The following is an 18,385-nucleotide window of genomic DNA, read 5'->3' on the forward strand; positions in this document are numbered from 1 at the left end:
CCCATTTCCCCCTAGTCCCCATTTCCCCTCTAGTCTCTGGCATCCTCTAATCTACCTCTGCATCTATGGATTTGCCTATTCTGGACAGTCTGTATAAGTGGAATCATACCATATATGGCCTTTTGTGTCTGGCATATTTACTTACCAAGTTCTCAAGGTTCATCCATGTTGTAGCAGGTATCAGTACTCCCGTTTCTTTTTATTGTTGACCAGTATTCCATTGTATGGATATACCACATTTTCCTGTTCTGTTCTGATGGACATTTGGATTGTTTCCACTTTGGGGCTCTTATGAGTAATAGTGCAGTGAACGTCTGTGTGAGAGTTTGTATGTGTACATGTTTTTGTTTTCTTGCGTATACACGTAGGAGCTGAAGTGCTGGATTGCATAGTAACTCTATGGTTAACAATTTTGAGGAACTGCCAGACTTTATTTTTTTATTTTTTTAATTTTTTAACGTTTATTTATTTTAGAGAGAGAGAGACCGAGTGCGAGCGGGGGAGGAGCAGAGAGAGGGAGACACAGAATCTGAAGCAGGCTCCAGGCTCCAGGCTCCGAGCTGTCAGCACAGAGCCTGATGCAGGGCTCGAACCCATGGACCGTGAGATCATGACCTGAGCTGAAGTCAGATGCTTAACCGACTGAGCCACTCAGGCACCCCCCCCCACCCCCGCCGGCTTTTTAAAAAGTTTATTTATTTATTTTGAGGGAGGGGCAGAGAGAGAGAATCCCAGGCAGGCTCTGCACTGTTAGCCAGATCATGACCTGAGCCAAAATCAAGATGCTTAACTGACTGGGCCACCCAGGAACCCCACCAGACTCTTTTCTAAGGTGGGAACGTCATTGTATAGTCCCACTCACAATGTCGGAGGGTTCCAGGTTCTCCACATCCTTTGCAGCACTTCTTACAGTCTGTCTTTTTTATTGCAGCCATCCTCGTGGGTGTGAAGTGTCATCTTACTATGGTTTTGTGAAGAGATTTTTCAAATAGAAAACTTTGTGTATTAGAAAGGGTTATCTATTGTACATTGTATGTCTTTATTAAAGTAAATATTGGAGGGAATACGTAAGAATAATAAATAATGCAATTGAAATCACTTTAACGCTGAAATAAATGATAGTTATAAGAAGTAAATTTAAATTACTGTGGTGCCCGATCCTGACTTTTTTTATATATTTCACCATATAAACAAAGGCATTCGACCCCATAAACAAAGGCAGCTCTCAATTTGTGTTTAAGATGGTCTGTCTTTGCCATGTTCTGATGTTCATGTAAGTTGACTTGTAATTTGAAAGTGGTTGCAAAATTACCAAGCTTTTTTTTCTTTACTAGAAAGAAATTTCTGAAATTTCTTTCCTAGAAATCCAGAAATCTTCTGGAATATCTGAATATTTTAAGATAATAAAAATGGACATGATTTCTTCTGGTAATATACATAATAATATGACTCGTAAATTGGGGAAAATGGACATTCAAGAACAGAATACTGCGTATTATTTTGTCTTTTGCTGATGATAAGTTTCTCCTTTTCACTCTGTCTCTGTAAGCTACTCTTAATAGCTTCTATGGATCCTTTCAGAAAACTTTAATACATATATATCCTTTTGTGGGGCGTTTTGCTCTTTGCTTTTTTCCACTTAGAAATTTAAGTTTTAAAGCCCCGGATGTTAAATTGCCTTCTGCTTCTCTTAAATGATCAGATAATTAGCTTTTTTACAGGCTGTTATAGGATCTTATTAAAGTAAACATCTCATTCTCTAAAGTGCATGCTATTCATGAGAATGTCTAGGATATTGAAAGCATGTTGCGTTTTACGTGAAGCATTCTGCTCAAAGTTGCTTTGTCTTAATATAATTACTGTGTAGTACATGGAGCACTTTTTCTTTCCCCGTGGTCTCTCCTGCCAACATTTTGATAAAATCACTATTTGGGAAGAGGATGAGACAAAGGAGAGGAAAGGGGGAAGAATTTAATGATTGCTCATTTTTCCTTGTTTAAGTATTTACAGTTCATCTCTATTCAGGGCTGAGTGTTTGTTCAGGAGAATGTTGAGTCTGTGGTCATATCAGCGATTAAAATGGTAAATCCCAAACCTATTTTAATGGAATGGGTATAGATGGGGAGTTGGTGGGGATCATTCTTCCTCTTGTGTTTTGGTTAAGACTTAAGTACCTTATAGACATAGTAAACCTGCCCTATGCCAAATACTTGAGGAGACACGGTAATGTAACAGTTTAAACATCCTACGAGAAGATAAAGGGCAAGGAAATGAACAATAGAGACATTTATTGGGCATCTGTATGTCCCAGGCACATAGTCAGGAAATGAAGACTTACTCTCCTGACAGCAGTGGGGCTGAAGTTTGAATCTAATAATTTTTCCAGTTAGCTGGGCTGTGAGTTGGACTTTGAAAGGAGGCACAAGTATGTGTTAATATGTAGAAAGCAAAGTGAAGGACTTTTATAGAGGCATGGAGATGGGGATAATTAAATTTCATCTGGGGCACAGAAAAACAGCCTATTCAGTTATCAAGTGGTACAGTATTAAGTAGCTGCTGTGGTTTAGTGATTTGATGAATGACATTGTGTGAATGGTGTTTGAAGATTATCTTATTAATAAGCCTAGGCATATATATATATATATATATATATATATATATATGTATGTATTTTAACAATCCAATAAACTTACTCAGTTTCTTAGTTATATGTGTACTGTACTTATTTGTTATAAGTGGAGTCATAAAATATGTAACTCTTTGAAAGTGGCTTTTTTTACTCAGCGTAATGCCCTTGAGGTTCATCCACGTAATGTGCGTATTAATATCTTGCTCATATTTATTGCTGAGTAGTATTTCTCTCTATGGGTGTACCATAGTTTGTTTAACCGTTCACCTGTTGAAGGATATTTGGGTAGTTTCCAGTTTGAGGCTATTATGAATAAAGCTGCTATGAACATTTATATGTAGGTTTCTGTGTGAACATCTGTTTTTATTTCTGTGAGATAAATACCCAAATGTGAAAATGCTGAGTTGTACAAGTCCACTTTCAGTTTTAAAAGAAACGGCCAAACTATTCTCCAGAGTGACTGTACCATGGTTTTTTTTTTTTTTTTGTATTAATCATTAGCAATGTAGGAATGATCCAGTTTCATCACGTCCTCACCAGCATTTACTGTTATCACTTTATTTGTTTTATTTTTTTTTTAATGTTTATTTATTTTGAGAGAGCGAGCACGAACAGGGGAGGGGCAGAGAGAGATGGAGAGAAAGAAATCCCAAGCAGGCTCCGTGCTGTCAGCACAGAGCCCGATGTGGGGCTTGATCTCACAAACTGAGATCACGACCTGAGCCAAAATCAAGAGTCGAACACTTAATCGACTGAGCCACCTAGGCACCCTGGTTAATACTACTACTAATATTATTAATAATAATAGTGATAATAATATCAATAATAAAGTGATTAATCACTTTAAAAAACATTTTTGTTAAGCCATTCTGATAGGTTATCCATCTCCAACGAATTGCTTTTGCACCTTTGTCAGAAATCAGTGGGGCTTCAAATGTCTATAGATGGATGAATGAAGATGTGGTATATATACACAATGGAATACTGTTTGGCAATGAGAAAGAATGAAATCTTGCCATTTGCAACTACGTGGATGGAACTGGAGGGTATTATGCTAAGTGAAATTAGAGAAAGACAAAAATCATATGACTTCACTCATATGAGGACTTAAAGAGACAAAACAGATGAACATAAGGGAAAGGAAACAAAAATAATATAAAAACAGGGAGGGGGACAAAACAGAAGAGACTCTAAAATATAGAGAACAAACAGAGGGTTACTAGAGGGGTTGTGGGAGGGGGGATGGGCTCAATGAGTAAGGGGCATTAAGGAATCTACTCCTGAAATCACTGTTGCACTATATGCTAACTAATTTGGAGGTGAATTAAAAAAAAAAATCAGCAGGGCTTATTTGTGTAAATCTATTTCTTGGTTCTTTGTTCTATTGTGTGTATTTTCAGCATACAGATCCTCTTCATATTTTGTTGGATTTATACCATTTCATTCATACAGTATTTCATTTTGGGGGAACAGGTTTCCACTTATTTGTTGTTCACATATGGAAATGGGGTTGGTTTCTTGTGTTGATTTTTTTTTTTTTTTTTTTTTTTGGCAACCTTGCTAAACTGTCTTACAAGTTCTAGGAGCTTCTAGATTTCTTGGGGTTTTCTTTATAGACAATCATGTCATCTAAAATAAGGGCAGTTTTATTTCTTCTTTTCCAACTTGGGTGCTTTTTATTTCTTTTTCTTGCTTTATAATTATGGGTATCTAGTACTGTGTTGCCTAAGAGTGATGAGAATGGACAGCCTTGCCTTTTTCCCAGTTCAGAAGTATTCAGTCATTCACCATTAAGTATGTTGTTTGCTGTAAGGTTTTTTGTAGGTGTTCTTTATGAGGTTGAAGAAGCTCCCCTCTTCCTAGTTTGCTGAGAGCCTTTTATTATGAATGGTGTTGAATTTTTTAAGGATGTTTTCCTGTGTCAGTTGATACATGATTTTTTTCCCCCTTTGGCTTGTCGATATAATGTGTTGCAGTGATTTCTTTTTCTTTCATAATGTGTCATCAGCCTCACATACCTGGAATACATGGTGCTTGGTTGTGGTGCATTAGCTATTTTGGATTCAACGTGTTAATATTTTGTTAAGGATTTTACAGTTAAGTTCATGAGAGACATTGGTCTGTAGTTTTCTTAATTCTTTGATGTCCTTGTCTGGTTTTGGTATTGGTAACGACTGGTTTCATAAAATGGGTTGGGAGGTGTTCCCACTTCTTCCATTTCTAGAAAACACGTAAAATGACTGTTAATTCTTTTGTCAGTGTTTGGTAAAGTTCTGGGGATTTTTTTTTAAGAACTTTTCGATTACAAATTTGATTTCTTTAATAGGGTTACTATTATTCAGGTTATCTAGTTCATCTTGGCTGAGTTTTGATAGTTGTTTTCAAAGAATTGGCCCATTTTTTCTAAATTGTGGAATTATGAACAAAAGTTGTTTGTGGTATTCTCTTTTTTATAAATTTGAGGTAAAAGTCACATAATAATATCCACCATTTTATTTATTTTTTATTTATTTATTTTTTAATGTTTATTTATTTTGAGAGAGAGAGAGAACACACTTTTGCCAGTGGGGAGGGGCAGAAAGAGGGTGTGGGGAGAGAGAGAGAGGCGGGGGGCGGGGATCTCAAGCAGGCTCCATGCTATCAACATGGAGCCTGATTCGGACTCGGTATCATGAATCTTTTTTTTTTTTAATTTTTTTTTAACGTTTTATTTATTTTTGAGACAGAGAGAGACAGAGCATGAGTGGGGGAGGGACAGAGAGAGAGGGAGACACAGAATCTGAAAAAGGCTCCAGGCTCTGAGCTTTCAGCACAGAGCCCGACGCGGGGCTCGAACTCACGGACCGTGAGATCATGACCTGAGCTGAAGTCGGACGCTTAACCGACTGCGCCACCCAGGCGCCCCTCGGTATCATGAACCTTGAGATCACAACCTGAGCTGAAACCAAGAGTCAGACGTTTAACCCACTGAACCACCCAGGTGCCCCAAAACCCACCATTTTAAAAGTATGCATTTCAGTGGGTTTTTTTAGTATAGTCACAGGATTTTGCAACCTCTGTCTAAAGCCAGAACATTTTCATTATCCCAGAAAGAATCCTGTTCCTCTTAAGCAGTAACTTTCGTTGTCTTCTTTTCCTAGCCCCTGGCAACTAGTAATATATTTTCTGTATGGATTTGCCTGATTTGGACATTTCATATAAATGGAGTCATACAATTTTGATTGGTTTATTTCACACAGCATAATGGTTTCAAGGTTAGCCATGCTGTTACATATATCAGTACCTGCTCCTTGGCTCGTGGTCCCATCATTCTGACCTCTGCTTCCGTTATCTCTTCTTCTCTGACTCTGACTCTCCTGCCTCCCTCTTATAAAGAAAGACCCTTATAATTACATTGGGCCCACCCAGATTATCCAGGGTCATCTTTTCATCCTTAATTTAACATAATAACACATAATATTCTTGCCATATAAGGTAACATTCACAGGTTTCAAAGATTAGGACATGGACACTTTGTGGGGGACCATTATTCTACCTACCACATGGACATTAGATTTTTTGTTATTATCCACTGTTCCCTGAGCTTCTATTCTTTCTCTTTTTCTTTCTTTTTGTTTTTTTTTCAGTCCATTTTCTCTCTGTTGTTTAGATTGAGTATCCTATTGATCTTGTCCTCAAGTTCACCAAATTTGTCCTCCATCATCTATTAGTATCTAATTAGTATCTAATAGGTACTATTAAGCCTATCCAGCACTTTTTTATTTTGGAAATTGCATATTTCAGTTGTACACATAATTTCCATTTGGTAGTTTTAAAAAAATAACTTCTGATTCTTTGCTAAAATTTTCTATTTTTTTATTTAGGGGAATTCTTAATTGTTTATCGAAGCATTTTTATGATGACTGCTTTAACATTTTTATCGGATAACTCCAAATTGTGATTCACTTTGGTGTTGACATCAGTGTGGTTCTCTCTCTCATTCAGGTGTGTTTTTCCTGATTCTTGGTGTGCGATTTAAAAAAAAATGTTATCCTGGGCATTTACGATATTAATATGAGGCAACTCTTGCCCTGTTTAAGTCTTCTGTTTTAGTAGGCAATAACTCCATTTAGGTTTAGTGTGTAGGTCCTGGCCTGCTTTTGTGCGATCAAATGCTCTACCACTGAGCTATACCCCCTCTGGCCTGCTTTTGTGAGCTGGGTAATTCCTATGATAATTTAGTTTTCAGAGCTCTGCATTGCTATTCTCTTCTTTATTATTCTGGCATCACAGGAAGTCCTGCTCGATCTCTACAGGTGCTGCTTGCGCTGACTGGTGGGTGTGGGTCCCCATCTCTGCTACTGCTAGGGGCAGATTGCCTGGACATTGCCCCAGGTGGGGCAAATCTGGTCTGCTTCTGTCTGGGGCTGGGGTGGAGACCCTGCTGATGCTGATGCTGTGATGACTGGGGATCCTCCACTGTCCGGGATAAGGACTGGGGAGTCTGTCTTCCCTCTAGGTCTCTGCTAAGCTTCCCCCTTCACAGTCTTTGGCCAAAAAGCAAGATTTTGTTTGTCCGTCTGTGTTGGTGGTTCCGGGTTTCAGGCTGTTCTTGTGCCCAGCCATGGATATATGGGAGATAAGAGGAAAACCCAATGAACTCACAGTGGTGCTTTTCCTCACACCCCAAGGCCCCTGGCTCATCCACCTTCTACTTTTAGGGTCATCTTATGATTGTCTGATGAATTCTTTCTAGGGTATTCAGTTGTATTCAGAAGAGAGGAGCAGGGAAATGTGAGCCTGTGCCATCATACTCAGGAACTGGACCTGTAGCCTTTTGATTCTTCCTCCCTGCCAATATTTGTTAGCAATTCTATGAAATGGTCAAAGGCCTTTGCTTTTATTGACACCCTGCTTTTTAGGGTGTCATCTGTTGTTGAGTGTAGGAACAAGATAAGGATTATTCTCTTGTTAAATTGTGTGGGAATTAGAAATGTCATGTTCTTATCTATTCATCTATTCATTTACTCATTTATGTGTTTATCTTTAGGGAGCGGAGCAACGGCTGTGGTCCAGGCAGCGTACTGTGCCCCTAAAAAGGAGAAAGTGGCAATCAAACGGATAAACCTTGAGAAATGTCAGACTAGCATGGATGAACTCCTGGTATGCACATCTCCTATTTATTACTTGGAGAAACACACTTCTATGTATATTCGTGTTGGAGTGAAAAATAACCAGAAATTTTTTTATTGCTTTTCTAAAAAAAAGGTTAAGTAATGTTTTTTGTAAATTTGTAAAATAAGTAAAATATTATAAGTTAAGTACTGTTTATTGTAAAATTTATAAAAATCCAGGGAAACAAAAAAATTAGTTGTAATCCTCTCATTCTGAGATTAATACTTGCTATATAGTTTTTTAGACTGTGTACATTTAAATATCTTTGTATTTTTATGATAATGTAGCCATCTACTTGTTCTTTTCATTGAAAATTTAATCAAATTTTTCTGTGTCTCTATGTATGAATTAAAATGCTTTTCAGTATGTGTGTGCTTTTCCATTATGTAGGTAGACCACATTTTATTTAACCTATTTCTGGTATTGGACAATTTTTTTCTCTTTTTTATTGTTATAAACCTTGCTTCCTTACTCGTCTCTTTCCTTAAACTAGTATCATGCTGGTATCATGCAGTTATGATACCTGGGTTGAGTGGAATATGCTTGAAAAGGCTTTGGCCTCCCAGGAACATGGTACCAGTCTGCATTCTGACCATTGATGCAAGGTGAGAGGCAGAATGACCCCCAAGCAGCATTGCCTTCTCCAAAGGCTGGGGAAAAAGAGAGGAAAGGGAGACTCAAGGATTAGTAGCTACAAGAGATGTTCGGTGGCATTAAAAGCTAGTCACACAGAGATTGTTTTGTACTTCTTTTATGAGCCCCGACACCCAGAGCTGTGGGTGTGTAGTCAGTTTCAGCAATAAGACATGAGGTAGATTTTCAAATCATTTCACTTTGTAAATCCTCAGTTTCTTTGGCTTAAAATGGAAATAATAATATCTGTTTTGTGTACTTCATGAGGTTTTTCTTGAGGATCAAATGACCCAGTACCTGAAAACTATAAACTGCCATGCAAATGTGAACTAATATTGTTATTTTCTTAAGTATTTGTCTAAGATCATGTGCGGTTAGTGATAGACAGGAGTTAGGCCTGGGATGATCTGCCAGTCCAGAAGTCTTTCCGCTCCCAGACTGGATTTAATTTCTGGTGTAACCTGCACTGAGTATTAGGGAAGACTGGAATAAAAGGAAAAGGGATAATAGAATTACACATTAAACTTTCAGCAGAGGAAACAGATGCATTTCTTTAGGAGTTGGTAATGTATGAGCAGAAGCTGAAAAAGAAAGTTTCTGGTATGATCTTGAGCCTCTCTGGTGAGAGAACATACACTTGAAGGGAGATGCTGCTGGAAATCCTACACAGTGATCTTCGATTTACGGATGTCCGCAACCACTTAGGGCATCATTTGGATATTGACCTGCAGTGATCATACAAAAAGGCTATAAATCGTAAACTAATTCTTTTGAGGAAACACAATTTTTTTTTTTAATGTTAATTTTTGAGAGGAGAGAGAGAGAGAGATAGCGCCTGTGAGGGGCAGAGAGAGAGGGACAAAGGATCTGAAATGGGCTCTGACAGTGGAAAGCCTGATGCGGGACTCGAACTTACAAACTGTGACATCATGACCCGAGCTAACGTCAGACAGTTAGCTGACTGAACCACGCAGGTGCCCCTTGAGGAGAAACAAAATTTTTACCCTATATAATTAAGACTGGAAATTGAGAAGCCCAGTATGAATTTGTATCATTTGTCAGTTACTTTACATAACCCTTAAGGAGAGCTTAGAGGTGAATGAAAGTCTTATTATTTATTACTTTATGATTAAAGAAATGAAAGTTCAAAGTTTAAATAACTTGACTGTGTTCATATGACCATAATAGCAAACATCTTTTCAGTGATAGGCACTTAAGTGTACTTTACCCTCCTAAATGCCTCCCATGAGACAGGTAGTAGCTACATTTTAGATGAAGGAAGTAAATCTTATGATAAGTGACAGGGTCCGGATTAAAAATCAGGTCTGAGTCAGGTCTATCGTTTTCTACTTCACATAATGCTAACTAATTATAATCTTGCTTCAAAAGTAGAACATCTGTTCTCAGATGTTTGACATCTTGAAAGAAATATTTGTCTGTTAACACTAGGGCCTTACTTGTAGAGGAATGTGTGTTTGGCATAGCTTGGTAAAAGAAATAGGTTAGCTTTTTCGCCATGGGTTTGCCTCCAGAACACACGTGTCGTGAAAACCACCACTGAACCTAAACCAAAATGGGAAAAGACTCATATCAACATCGTCGTCATTGGACACGTAGGTTCGGGCAAGTCAACCGCTACTGGTCATCTGATCTACAAATGTGGTGGGATTGACAAAAGAACTATCAAAAAATTTGAGAAGGAGGCTGCTGAGATGGGAAAGGGCTCCTTCAGGTATACCTGGGTCTTGGAGAAACAAAGCCAAACGGGAACGTGGTGTCACCATTGGTATCTCCCTGGGGAAGTTTGAGAGCAGCAAGTTCTACATGACCATCATTGATGCCCTGGGACTCAGAGACTTTATCAAAAATATGATTACAGGCACCTCTCAGGCGAATTTGAAGCAGGTATCTCCAAGAAGGGGCAGACCCGTGAGCATGCCCTTCTGGCTCACACACTGGGTGTAAAACAACTTATTGTCGGTGTAACAAAATGGATTCCACTGAGCCCCCCCTACAGCCAGAAGAGATACGAGGAAATCGTTAAGGAAGTCAGCGGCTACATAGAGGAAATTGGCTACAACCCCGACACCGTAGCATTGGTGCCAATTTCTGGTCGGAATGGTGACAGCGTGCTGGAACCAAGTGCTAACATGCCATTGGTTCAAGGGATGGAAAGTTAAGGGTAGAGTGGCAATGCCAGTGGAACCACGCTGCTTGGAGCTCTGGATTGCGTTCTGCCACCTGCTCGTCCAACTGACAAGCCCTTGCGTCTGCCCCTCCAGGATGTCTACAAAATTGGTGGCATTGGTGCTGTCCCTGTGGGTCGAGTGGAGACCGGTGTCCTTAAGGCAGGCCTGATGGTCACTTTTTCTCCAGTCAGTGTTACAACTGAAGTAAAGTCTGTTGAAATGCACCATGAAGCTTTGAGTGAGGCTCTTCCTGGGGACAACGTGGGCCTCAGTGTCAAGAACGTATCTGTCAAAGATGTTCGTCGTGGCAGTGTGGCTGGTGACAGCAAAAATGACCCACCAATGGAAGCAGCTGGCCTCCCAGCTCTGGTGATTATCCTGAACCATCCAGGCCAGGTCAATGCCGGATATGCACCTGTGCTGGACTGTCACACAGCTCACATCGCCCGCAAGTTCGCTGAGCTGAAGGAGAAGATGGACCGTCATTCTGGAAAAAAGCTGGGAGATGGTCCTGAGTTCTTGAAATCTGGTGACGCTGCCATCGTTGATATGGTTCCTGGCACGCCCATGGGTGTCGAGAGCTTCTCTGATTGTCCTCCTCTGGGCTGTTCGCTGTTGGTGACATGAGACAGACGGTTGCTGGGGGTGTCATCAAAGCGGTGGACAAGAAGGCAGCTGGAGCTGGCAGAGTCACCAACTCTTCCAGAAAGCTCAGAAGGCTAAATGAATATTATCCCCAATACCTGCCACCCCAGTCTTAATCAGTGGTGGAAGAACGGTCTCAAAACTTTGTGTCCGTTGGCCATTTAAGTTGAGTAGTAAACGACTGGTTAATGACAGCAGTGCATCGTAAAACCTTCAGAAGGAAAGGAGAATGTTTTGTGGACCATTTGTTTTGTGTGTGTGTGGCAGTTTTAAGTTACTAGTTTTTAAAATCAGTACTTTTTAATGGAAACAGTTTGGCCAAAAATCTGTCACAGAATTTTGAGACCCACTAAAACGAAAGTTTAATGAGGAAAAAAAAAAAAAGAAATAGGTTAGATCTCCATCATTTTGCCCACCTAGTCCAATAAGCTTTAGATTGCAAATATAGTATTTAATATATTTGACAAATAAGTGAAGGGAGTAGGAGAGTGACTTGTAGTAAAGCACATTTAAGATAATTGGCTTTTTGGGGGCGCAAACAAGTAAGGTCCCACCAAAGCCTGAAGAAACATCGGGAATATAAAGAATGTTGGATTTATGTGTGGTATTTGTAGGGTCAGGAGCTGAGATCTGAGTGAGAAGGGCTCTGTTTCTGAGAGTCGAGAAGCCCTTTAAGTTTATCTTAAAAATCTTTTAGATCAACATACCAAACTTTTGGTGTTGTGATTTTTAATTTTTTTTTTCAAAATTATCTTTACAATAACGTAGAAAGGGTGCTGACGCGAACCAGATTATAGGTGCGTGTCCTGTGTGACAGTTATCAGTGAGGAGGCAGTATAGCGCTCCTTTCTTTTGTCAAAATGTTTTCTTGTCTGACAGCCTTTGCTAAGTGTGATTGGGAAATCAGCTGTCAAATTTTACTACATTCATTTTCTCCAGAGATATTATTCACAGGCACACTATGCAGTATTTTGAGCTTTTTCTCTTCTCTGGTAGATACTAGGACTAGATTCATTGGACAAACACTTGAGGGGAACATGAAGAGACTTAAAATGTCTTTCTATCTACTAGGAGGCTCACAATCCAGTTGAAGAGTTAAAACTCTTGGGATGCCTGGCTGGCTCAGTCGGTTAAGTGTCTGACTCTTGATCTCAGCACAGGTCTTGGTCATGAGTTCAAGTCCTGCGATGGGCTCCACCCTGGGCATGAAGCCTATTTGGGGGGGAAAAAAAAAAGTTAAGACTCTTGTGTCCTATACAAGGCCAAGCATGACAAACACCTGGAAGAGGTATTAAGTACTTTGAAGTAAGAGAGGAGGCATCCTCCTGGTTACAAAAATGGAGACCTCCGTGAAGATGTTTGTGTACTGGCCCACCAGAGCTGTGGGATACTTTGAACAGAGATAGAAACCTTACTAGGCAGGGATGTAGAGTTGGGAAAGAATTCTTTTTATGTATATATTCATAAATATTAATATCCCTGAAACGTTTTCATAAAATAATTTTAATTATATTATGTGGGACACACACTGATTTTCTATTTCTTTTTTTGTTTCTAACATTACCTACTTAAGTTTGTTTCCTGGCCCATGTGGGTTGCAGCCCATAATTTGAGGTACACTGGGCCATACAAAGAGGTATTAAGATTCTAAATTCAGGCAGTGACAGTAATAATGGAAAGGGAGGCACATTCCCTAGACATTTTATTATTTTATTTTATTTTATTTATTTTTTAAAGTTTATTTATTTATTTTGAGAGAGAGAGAGAGAGAGAGAACAGCAGAGGGTCAGAGAGATCTGACCTAATTCCAAGCAGACTCCACACCGTCAGCGCAGAGCCTGATGCGGGACTCAAACTCAAGAGCCACGAGATCATGACCAGAGCCAAAACCAAGAGCTGGACGCTTAACCAACTGAGTCACCCAAGTGTCCCCTGCTCAGACATTCGATAGATGGAAGCATTGTTTGTTTCATATTGAGCATTCCATGAGGGCAGGGACTTTATTGTGTTCACTCTGTATGAGTGAATAACTTAACATCACTTGGGGGCCTGACTGAATGGTGTGAAACAGATGAAAACTGCTTGCATTGGGGTAATCAGAAAATCAGGAGTAAATGTTACAAATGGAGATGCGTTCCAGGGATGAAAAGTGATCATTAAGCAATACTTGAGAGCTTCCGGTGGAGAACGAAGTCCACACAAAAGCTGTGGCAGCAGCAGGTAACGGGACTGTCAAGAAAGCACTTTCAGTAGGGGGTGGAATTCGTTTTGATGTGGAAAGGAGCCACTGGGAAAATTGAGTCAGGAATATAGCACTCTTGCAAAACACTTACATACGTATTCTTCCTTTTGAACTGAAAGGGAAAAGGATGATTTCAGTGGGAGATAAGATAAAGGAACCCTCCCTCCTACCCCTTAAAGGAATAGACGAGAAGGAAAGAAATCTTTAAGGCCCTTTCGGTTTTTGAATTTGATGGTTCTCTGATAGTCTCCTGTTAGAAGACCCTTTGTGAGCTGTCCCTGCCCACCCCCCCCACCCCCCAGAGTAACCCTTAATTTCAATTTAAGACATTGGACAGTTTGACCCCAACTCTGTGCATGAATTGTCACACTGTCTTACCTCCCTCATCCAGTGAGTCACCAAGTCCTATGGTTTATACTTCTTCAGCATAGCTCTTGACCCCTCCCTGTCTTTCCATTCATATTGCCACTTATTTTTTTTTAGCATTCTGTTTTTTAAAATTATTTTTAGATATTTATTTTGAGAGAGAGAGAACATGTGCACAAGTCGGGGGAGGGCGGAGAGAGAGAATCCCAAGTAGGCTCCACATTGTCAGCCCAGAGCCTGATCCTGGCCTCAGTCTCATGAACCCGGAGATCGTGATCTGAGCCGAAATCAAGAGCTGGACGCTCAACGGACTAAGCCACCCAGGCGCCCCTAAAACTATATTTTGAGATAGTTTTAAACTTCTAGAAGAGTTGCAAAAGAAGTACAGAAAGTTCCTGTATGCTGTTCACCCAGGTTCTCCTGACAGTAACATAACCACAGTGTAAATACCCAAACCGAGTAACTAGTTATTTATAATTTTTCAGGCCACCATTGTCCCTCACCCAGGTCATAGCAACAGCCTTAAGCAGTATCATTGCCTCTAGTCTCGCCTTCCCACACTTATTTTCTAATTGTAGCTAGAGTGTTTTTATGAAATGGCATATATAGTTAAACCTCTGATGCCTTCCCTTTGCTGTTAAGATGAAGCCTGAATTTTTTTTTTTTAATTTTTTTTAACATTTTATTTATTTTTGAGACAGAGAGAGACAGAGCATGAACGGGGGAGGGGCAGAGAGAGGGGGAGACACAGAATGGAAGCAGGCTCCAGGCTCTGAGCCATCAGCCCAGAGCCTGACGCGGGGCTCGAACTCACGGACCGCGAGATCGTGACCTGGCTGAAGTCGTACGCTTAACCGACTGCGCCACCCAGGCGCCCCATGATGAAGCCTGAATTCTTGAACACACTTACACAGTCCTTTATGATACGGTCCCAAGTAACTCAACAATCAAACCTGTAAAACTTACAGGAAGCCATCCCTGATTATCACTCCTATTTTTTGGTAATTGGCCTCTCCAGTGAAATCACGTAGTATCTAGTACTTCTCCTATCAAACTATTTATCATTGTGTGTTGTTAAATTAGTATTGGTCTGACTTCTTCACTCGACTGTAAGTTTCATGAGGGCTCACCCTCATAGTCAAGCACCTAGCACTGCGCCTGGCACATTGGTAAATGTCTGTTGAAAGCATGAACTGCTTGCCTTACACAGGTTTACTCATTGCATCCTAAAATACGTCTTGGCGTATTTCATCTTTTGTGTGGTGTGTGCCTCTCACCTACTGCTGTCGTTTCCCTATATCCTACCGCACTAAACCTTGTTCTTACCTCCTTTGCAAGGACTTCTTGCCTACCTTCATTGTTCTTTCCAGAGGATTCTTGTAACGTGCTATCTTTACAACTTGCTGGCAATATATGTTGTCCTGTATATTCCCTCTCATATGTACTTCTCATCTACTTTAATCTTCATAGCACTATGTCAACAGGCAGGTGCTGACTTTAGTTTTACTTAGGTTTTAGTACAGAAGACTGTGCTGATGACTTTGGAGGTTGGAAAAATGCGTACGGCAAGGTCCTTGCTATAAAGGAATTTACATTCAAATAGAAACCATAAGAAAAACTAAGGTTCACAGAGCACTGCTTTTGAATCAGAGCCTATGGGCAACTTTTACACAATTGGTTCTACTGTACAAAGACCAAGGGCATAGGGCAAGTACAGTAATTGAATAAGTAAAAAGTTGTATAAAATAATATTTAATTCATTCGATAAATATTTGTTGAAGGTGTACTGTGTGCCAGGCACAGTGTTAAGTGCCACGAATACAGAGTCTTAGCTTTCATTGAGCTTAAAGTTTTGTGAAGGATACAGAAAAATAAATAAGCAGTTACTATATAATATAATAAGTTCTGCAGTGTTTAGGGAATCTACTTTTTTGTGTGGATTTTTAAACATTCAAGTATAATTAACAAACACTGTTATATATTAGTTTCAGGAGTACAGTATAACGATTCAACAATTTTGTATAATACTCAGTGCTCACGATAAGTATACTCTTAATTCCCTTTATCTATTTCACCCCCCCCCCCCACACACACACACTTCCCCTTTGGCAACCACCAATTTGTTCTCTGTATTTAAGAGTCTGTTTTTTTGTCTGTCTATTTTCTTGATTTTGTTTCTTAAATTCTGTGTATGAGTGAAATCATATGTTGTCTTCCTCTGACATATTTCACTTGGCCATTATACCCTCTAGGGCCATCCATGTTATTGCAAATGGCAAGATGTCATTCTTTTTTAGGCTAATAGCCCAGTGTGTGTGTGTGTGTGTGTGTGTGTGTGTGTGTGTGTGTGTGTGTAATATGCACCAGCTTGCATTTAGGGATCCACTTTTGGAAGTACTTGCTTTCAGGAGCTCTCAGTCCACCAGGGAGGAACAGATAAGTAAGCACCCAACGCACTATCCAGTACATATGGGCTGTGATGTAAAGAGATACACAGGGGGGCGCCTGGGTGGCGCAGTCGGTTAAGCGTCCGACTTCAGCCAGGTCATGATCTCGCGGTCCGTGAGTTCGAGCCCCGCGTCGGGCTCTGGGCTCAGAGCCTGGAGCCTGCTTCCGATTCTGTGTCTCCCTCTCTCTGCCCCTCCCCCGTTCATGCTCTGTCTCTCTCTGTCCCAAAAATAAATAAACGTTGAAAAAAAAATTAAAAAAAAAAAAAAAAGAGATACACAGGGAGTTTGGAAGCAACCTTGGGGAACTGGTGGAAATGATATTTTGGCTAGATCAGAAGGAAGAATTGGCATTTTTAGCTAGGCTAAAATAATGATGGAAGTCTATTTGAGGCATAGGGAACAATAGGGTTAAATATCCATGGTTGAAGAAGCGTGCTCACCTGAAGTTTACCGTGGCTGGATTGTAGAGGGTATTTTGGGGTAGGGTCAGTGAAGGGAGTAGGATTGAGACTGGAGAGGTAGGCAGGGCCCAGAGCACTCAGGGCTATATGAGGCATTTTATCTCACCCAGCCTAATTTAAATGCATAACCCCAAGGTTGTAGATAAACTTAGAGGGTGCTCAGGTTTCTACTTTGGATTTAGTTTATGACCTTGTCCTGCTTCAGGAGATTTCTTTTCAGAGTGGGAATTGTTAATTAATTCACAAAAATGGGATGAAACGATATTTTCAAAATAAAACAAAACGCACAAACCAAAAAGGAACCTCTACCTGAATAGACATTTTCCCAAAGAAGACCTACAGATGACCAGCAGGCACATGAAAAATGCTCAACATCACTCATCATCAGGGAAATGCAAATCAAAACCACCTCACACCTGTCAGAATGGCTAAAATCAAAAAGACAAGAAATAACAAGTGTTGGTGAGGATGTGGAGAAAAGGGAAGGAACCCTCGTGTACTACTGGGAATTCACACTGATATAGCCACTGTGGAAAACGGTATGGAGGCTTCTCAAAAAATTAAAAATAGAACTACCATATGATCTAGTAATTATTCCACTACTGGGTATTTACCGCCTAAAAGTGAAAATACTAATTTGAGAAGATATTTGCACCCCTGTGTTTATTGCAGCATTACTTACCATAGCCAAGATTTGGAAGCAACCCAAGTGTCCATCTACAGATGAATGGATAAAAAAGATGTGATTTTTACACAGACACACACATAGTGGAATACTACTGAGACATAAAAAATAATGGAGTCCTGCCATTTGTGGCAACGTGGATGGGCCTAGAGGATACTATATTAAGTGAAGTAGGTCAGACAAAGAAAAACAAATACCGTATGATTTCACTTGCATGTGGAATCTAACGAAACGAGAACAAACAAAAAACAGACTGCTAAATACAGAGAACAATCTCACTGTGGGGGCGCAGGGTGATGGGTGAGCTAGATAAAGGAGATTGAGAGATATAAACTTCCAGTTATAAATAACTAAGTCACAGAGATGGAAAGTCCAGCATGGAGAATATAGTCAATAATATTACAATAACATTGTATGGTGACCACACTTACCGTGGTGAGCAGTGAGTAACGTATAGAATTGTCAAGTCACTGTGTTGTATACCTAGAACTAATACAACATTGTATTTCAACTATCTTTCAATAATAATACATTTTAAAAACAGAATAAAGACACTTTAAGACAAGCAAAACAAGACAAAAACCACCCTCTGTTTATTAGTCATTATGCTCTATGGCTGTAAAACCAAATTTCCCAAGATGCTTTTTCAAGAGCACCTTGAAGTAACAATGTGTGTCCCCACGGAGGCCTTTGCGGTGTTGTGTGAGGCTGTGATAAGTAGTGCATGTTTCTAGTTTCAAAGATTATGAGTGGAATGACTAGTCAGAATGGACTGAGGGAAACTGAGGGGTTTTTTTCGTTTAACTCTTCTCAAGGAGGTCAGAGCCATGGAGATCTCACAGAGGTTTAAGCCAGTCTTGGATTTACAAATCTGAATTCACTCACTTGTAGTGTTGTTTCAGGCTTGCGTATAATAAATTAATCATATTTT

At 39.9% G+C, this 18,385-nt stretch overlaps 1 protein-coding gene and 1 pseudogene across 1 annotated transcript in view; both read left to right on the forward strand.

The window, feature by feature from the left end:
* Positions 1-18,385, forward strand: part of OXSR1 (oxidative stress responsive kinase 1) — a 103,557-nt gene that overhangs the window by 14,220 nt on the left and 70,952 nt on the right. The window contains exon 2 of the mRNA XM_030328386.2: positions 7,659-7,771. Coding sequence (XP_030184246.1) covers positions 7,659-7,771 — 113 coding nt within the window. The remainder of the gene's footprint in view (positions 1-7,658; positions 7,772-18,385) is intronic.
* On the forward strand, positions 9,662-11,620 carry LOC116738322 (annotated as a pseudogene).

The sequence above is a fragment of the Lynx canadensis genome, chromosome C2, assembly GCF_007474595.2.
Source record: "Lynx canadensis isolate LIC74 chromosome C2, mLynCan4.pri.v2, whole genome shotgun sequence".
NCBI classification, from domain to species: domain Eukaryota; kingdom Metazoa; phylum Chordata; class Mammalia; order Carnivora; family Felidae; genus Lynx; species Lynx canadensis.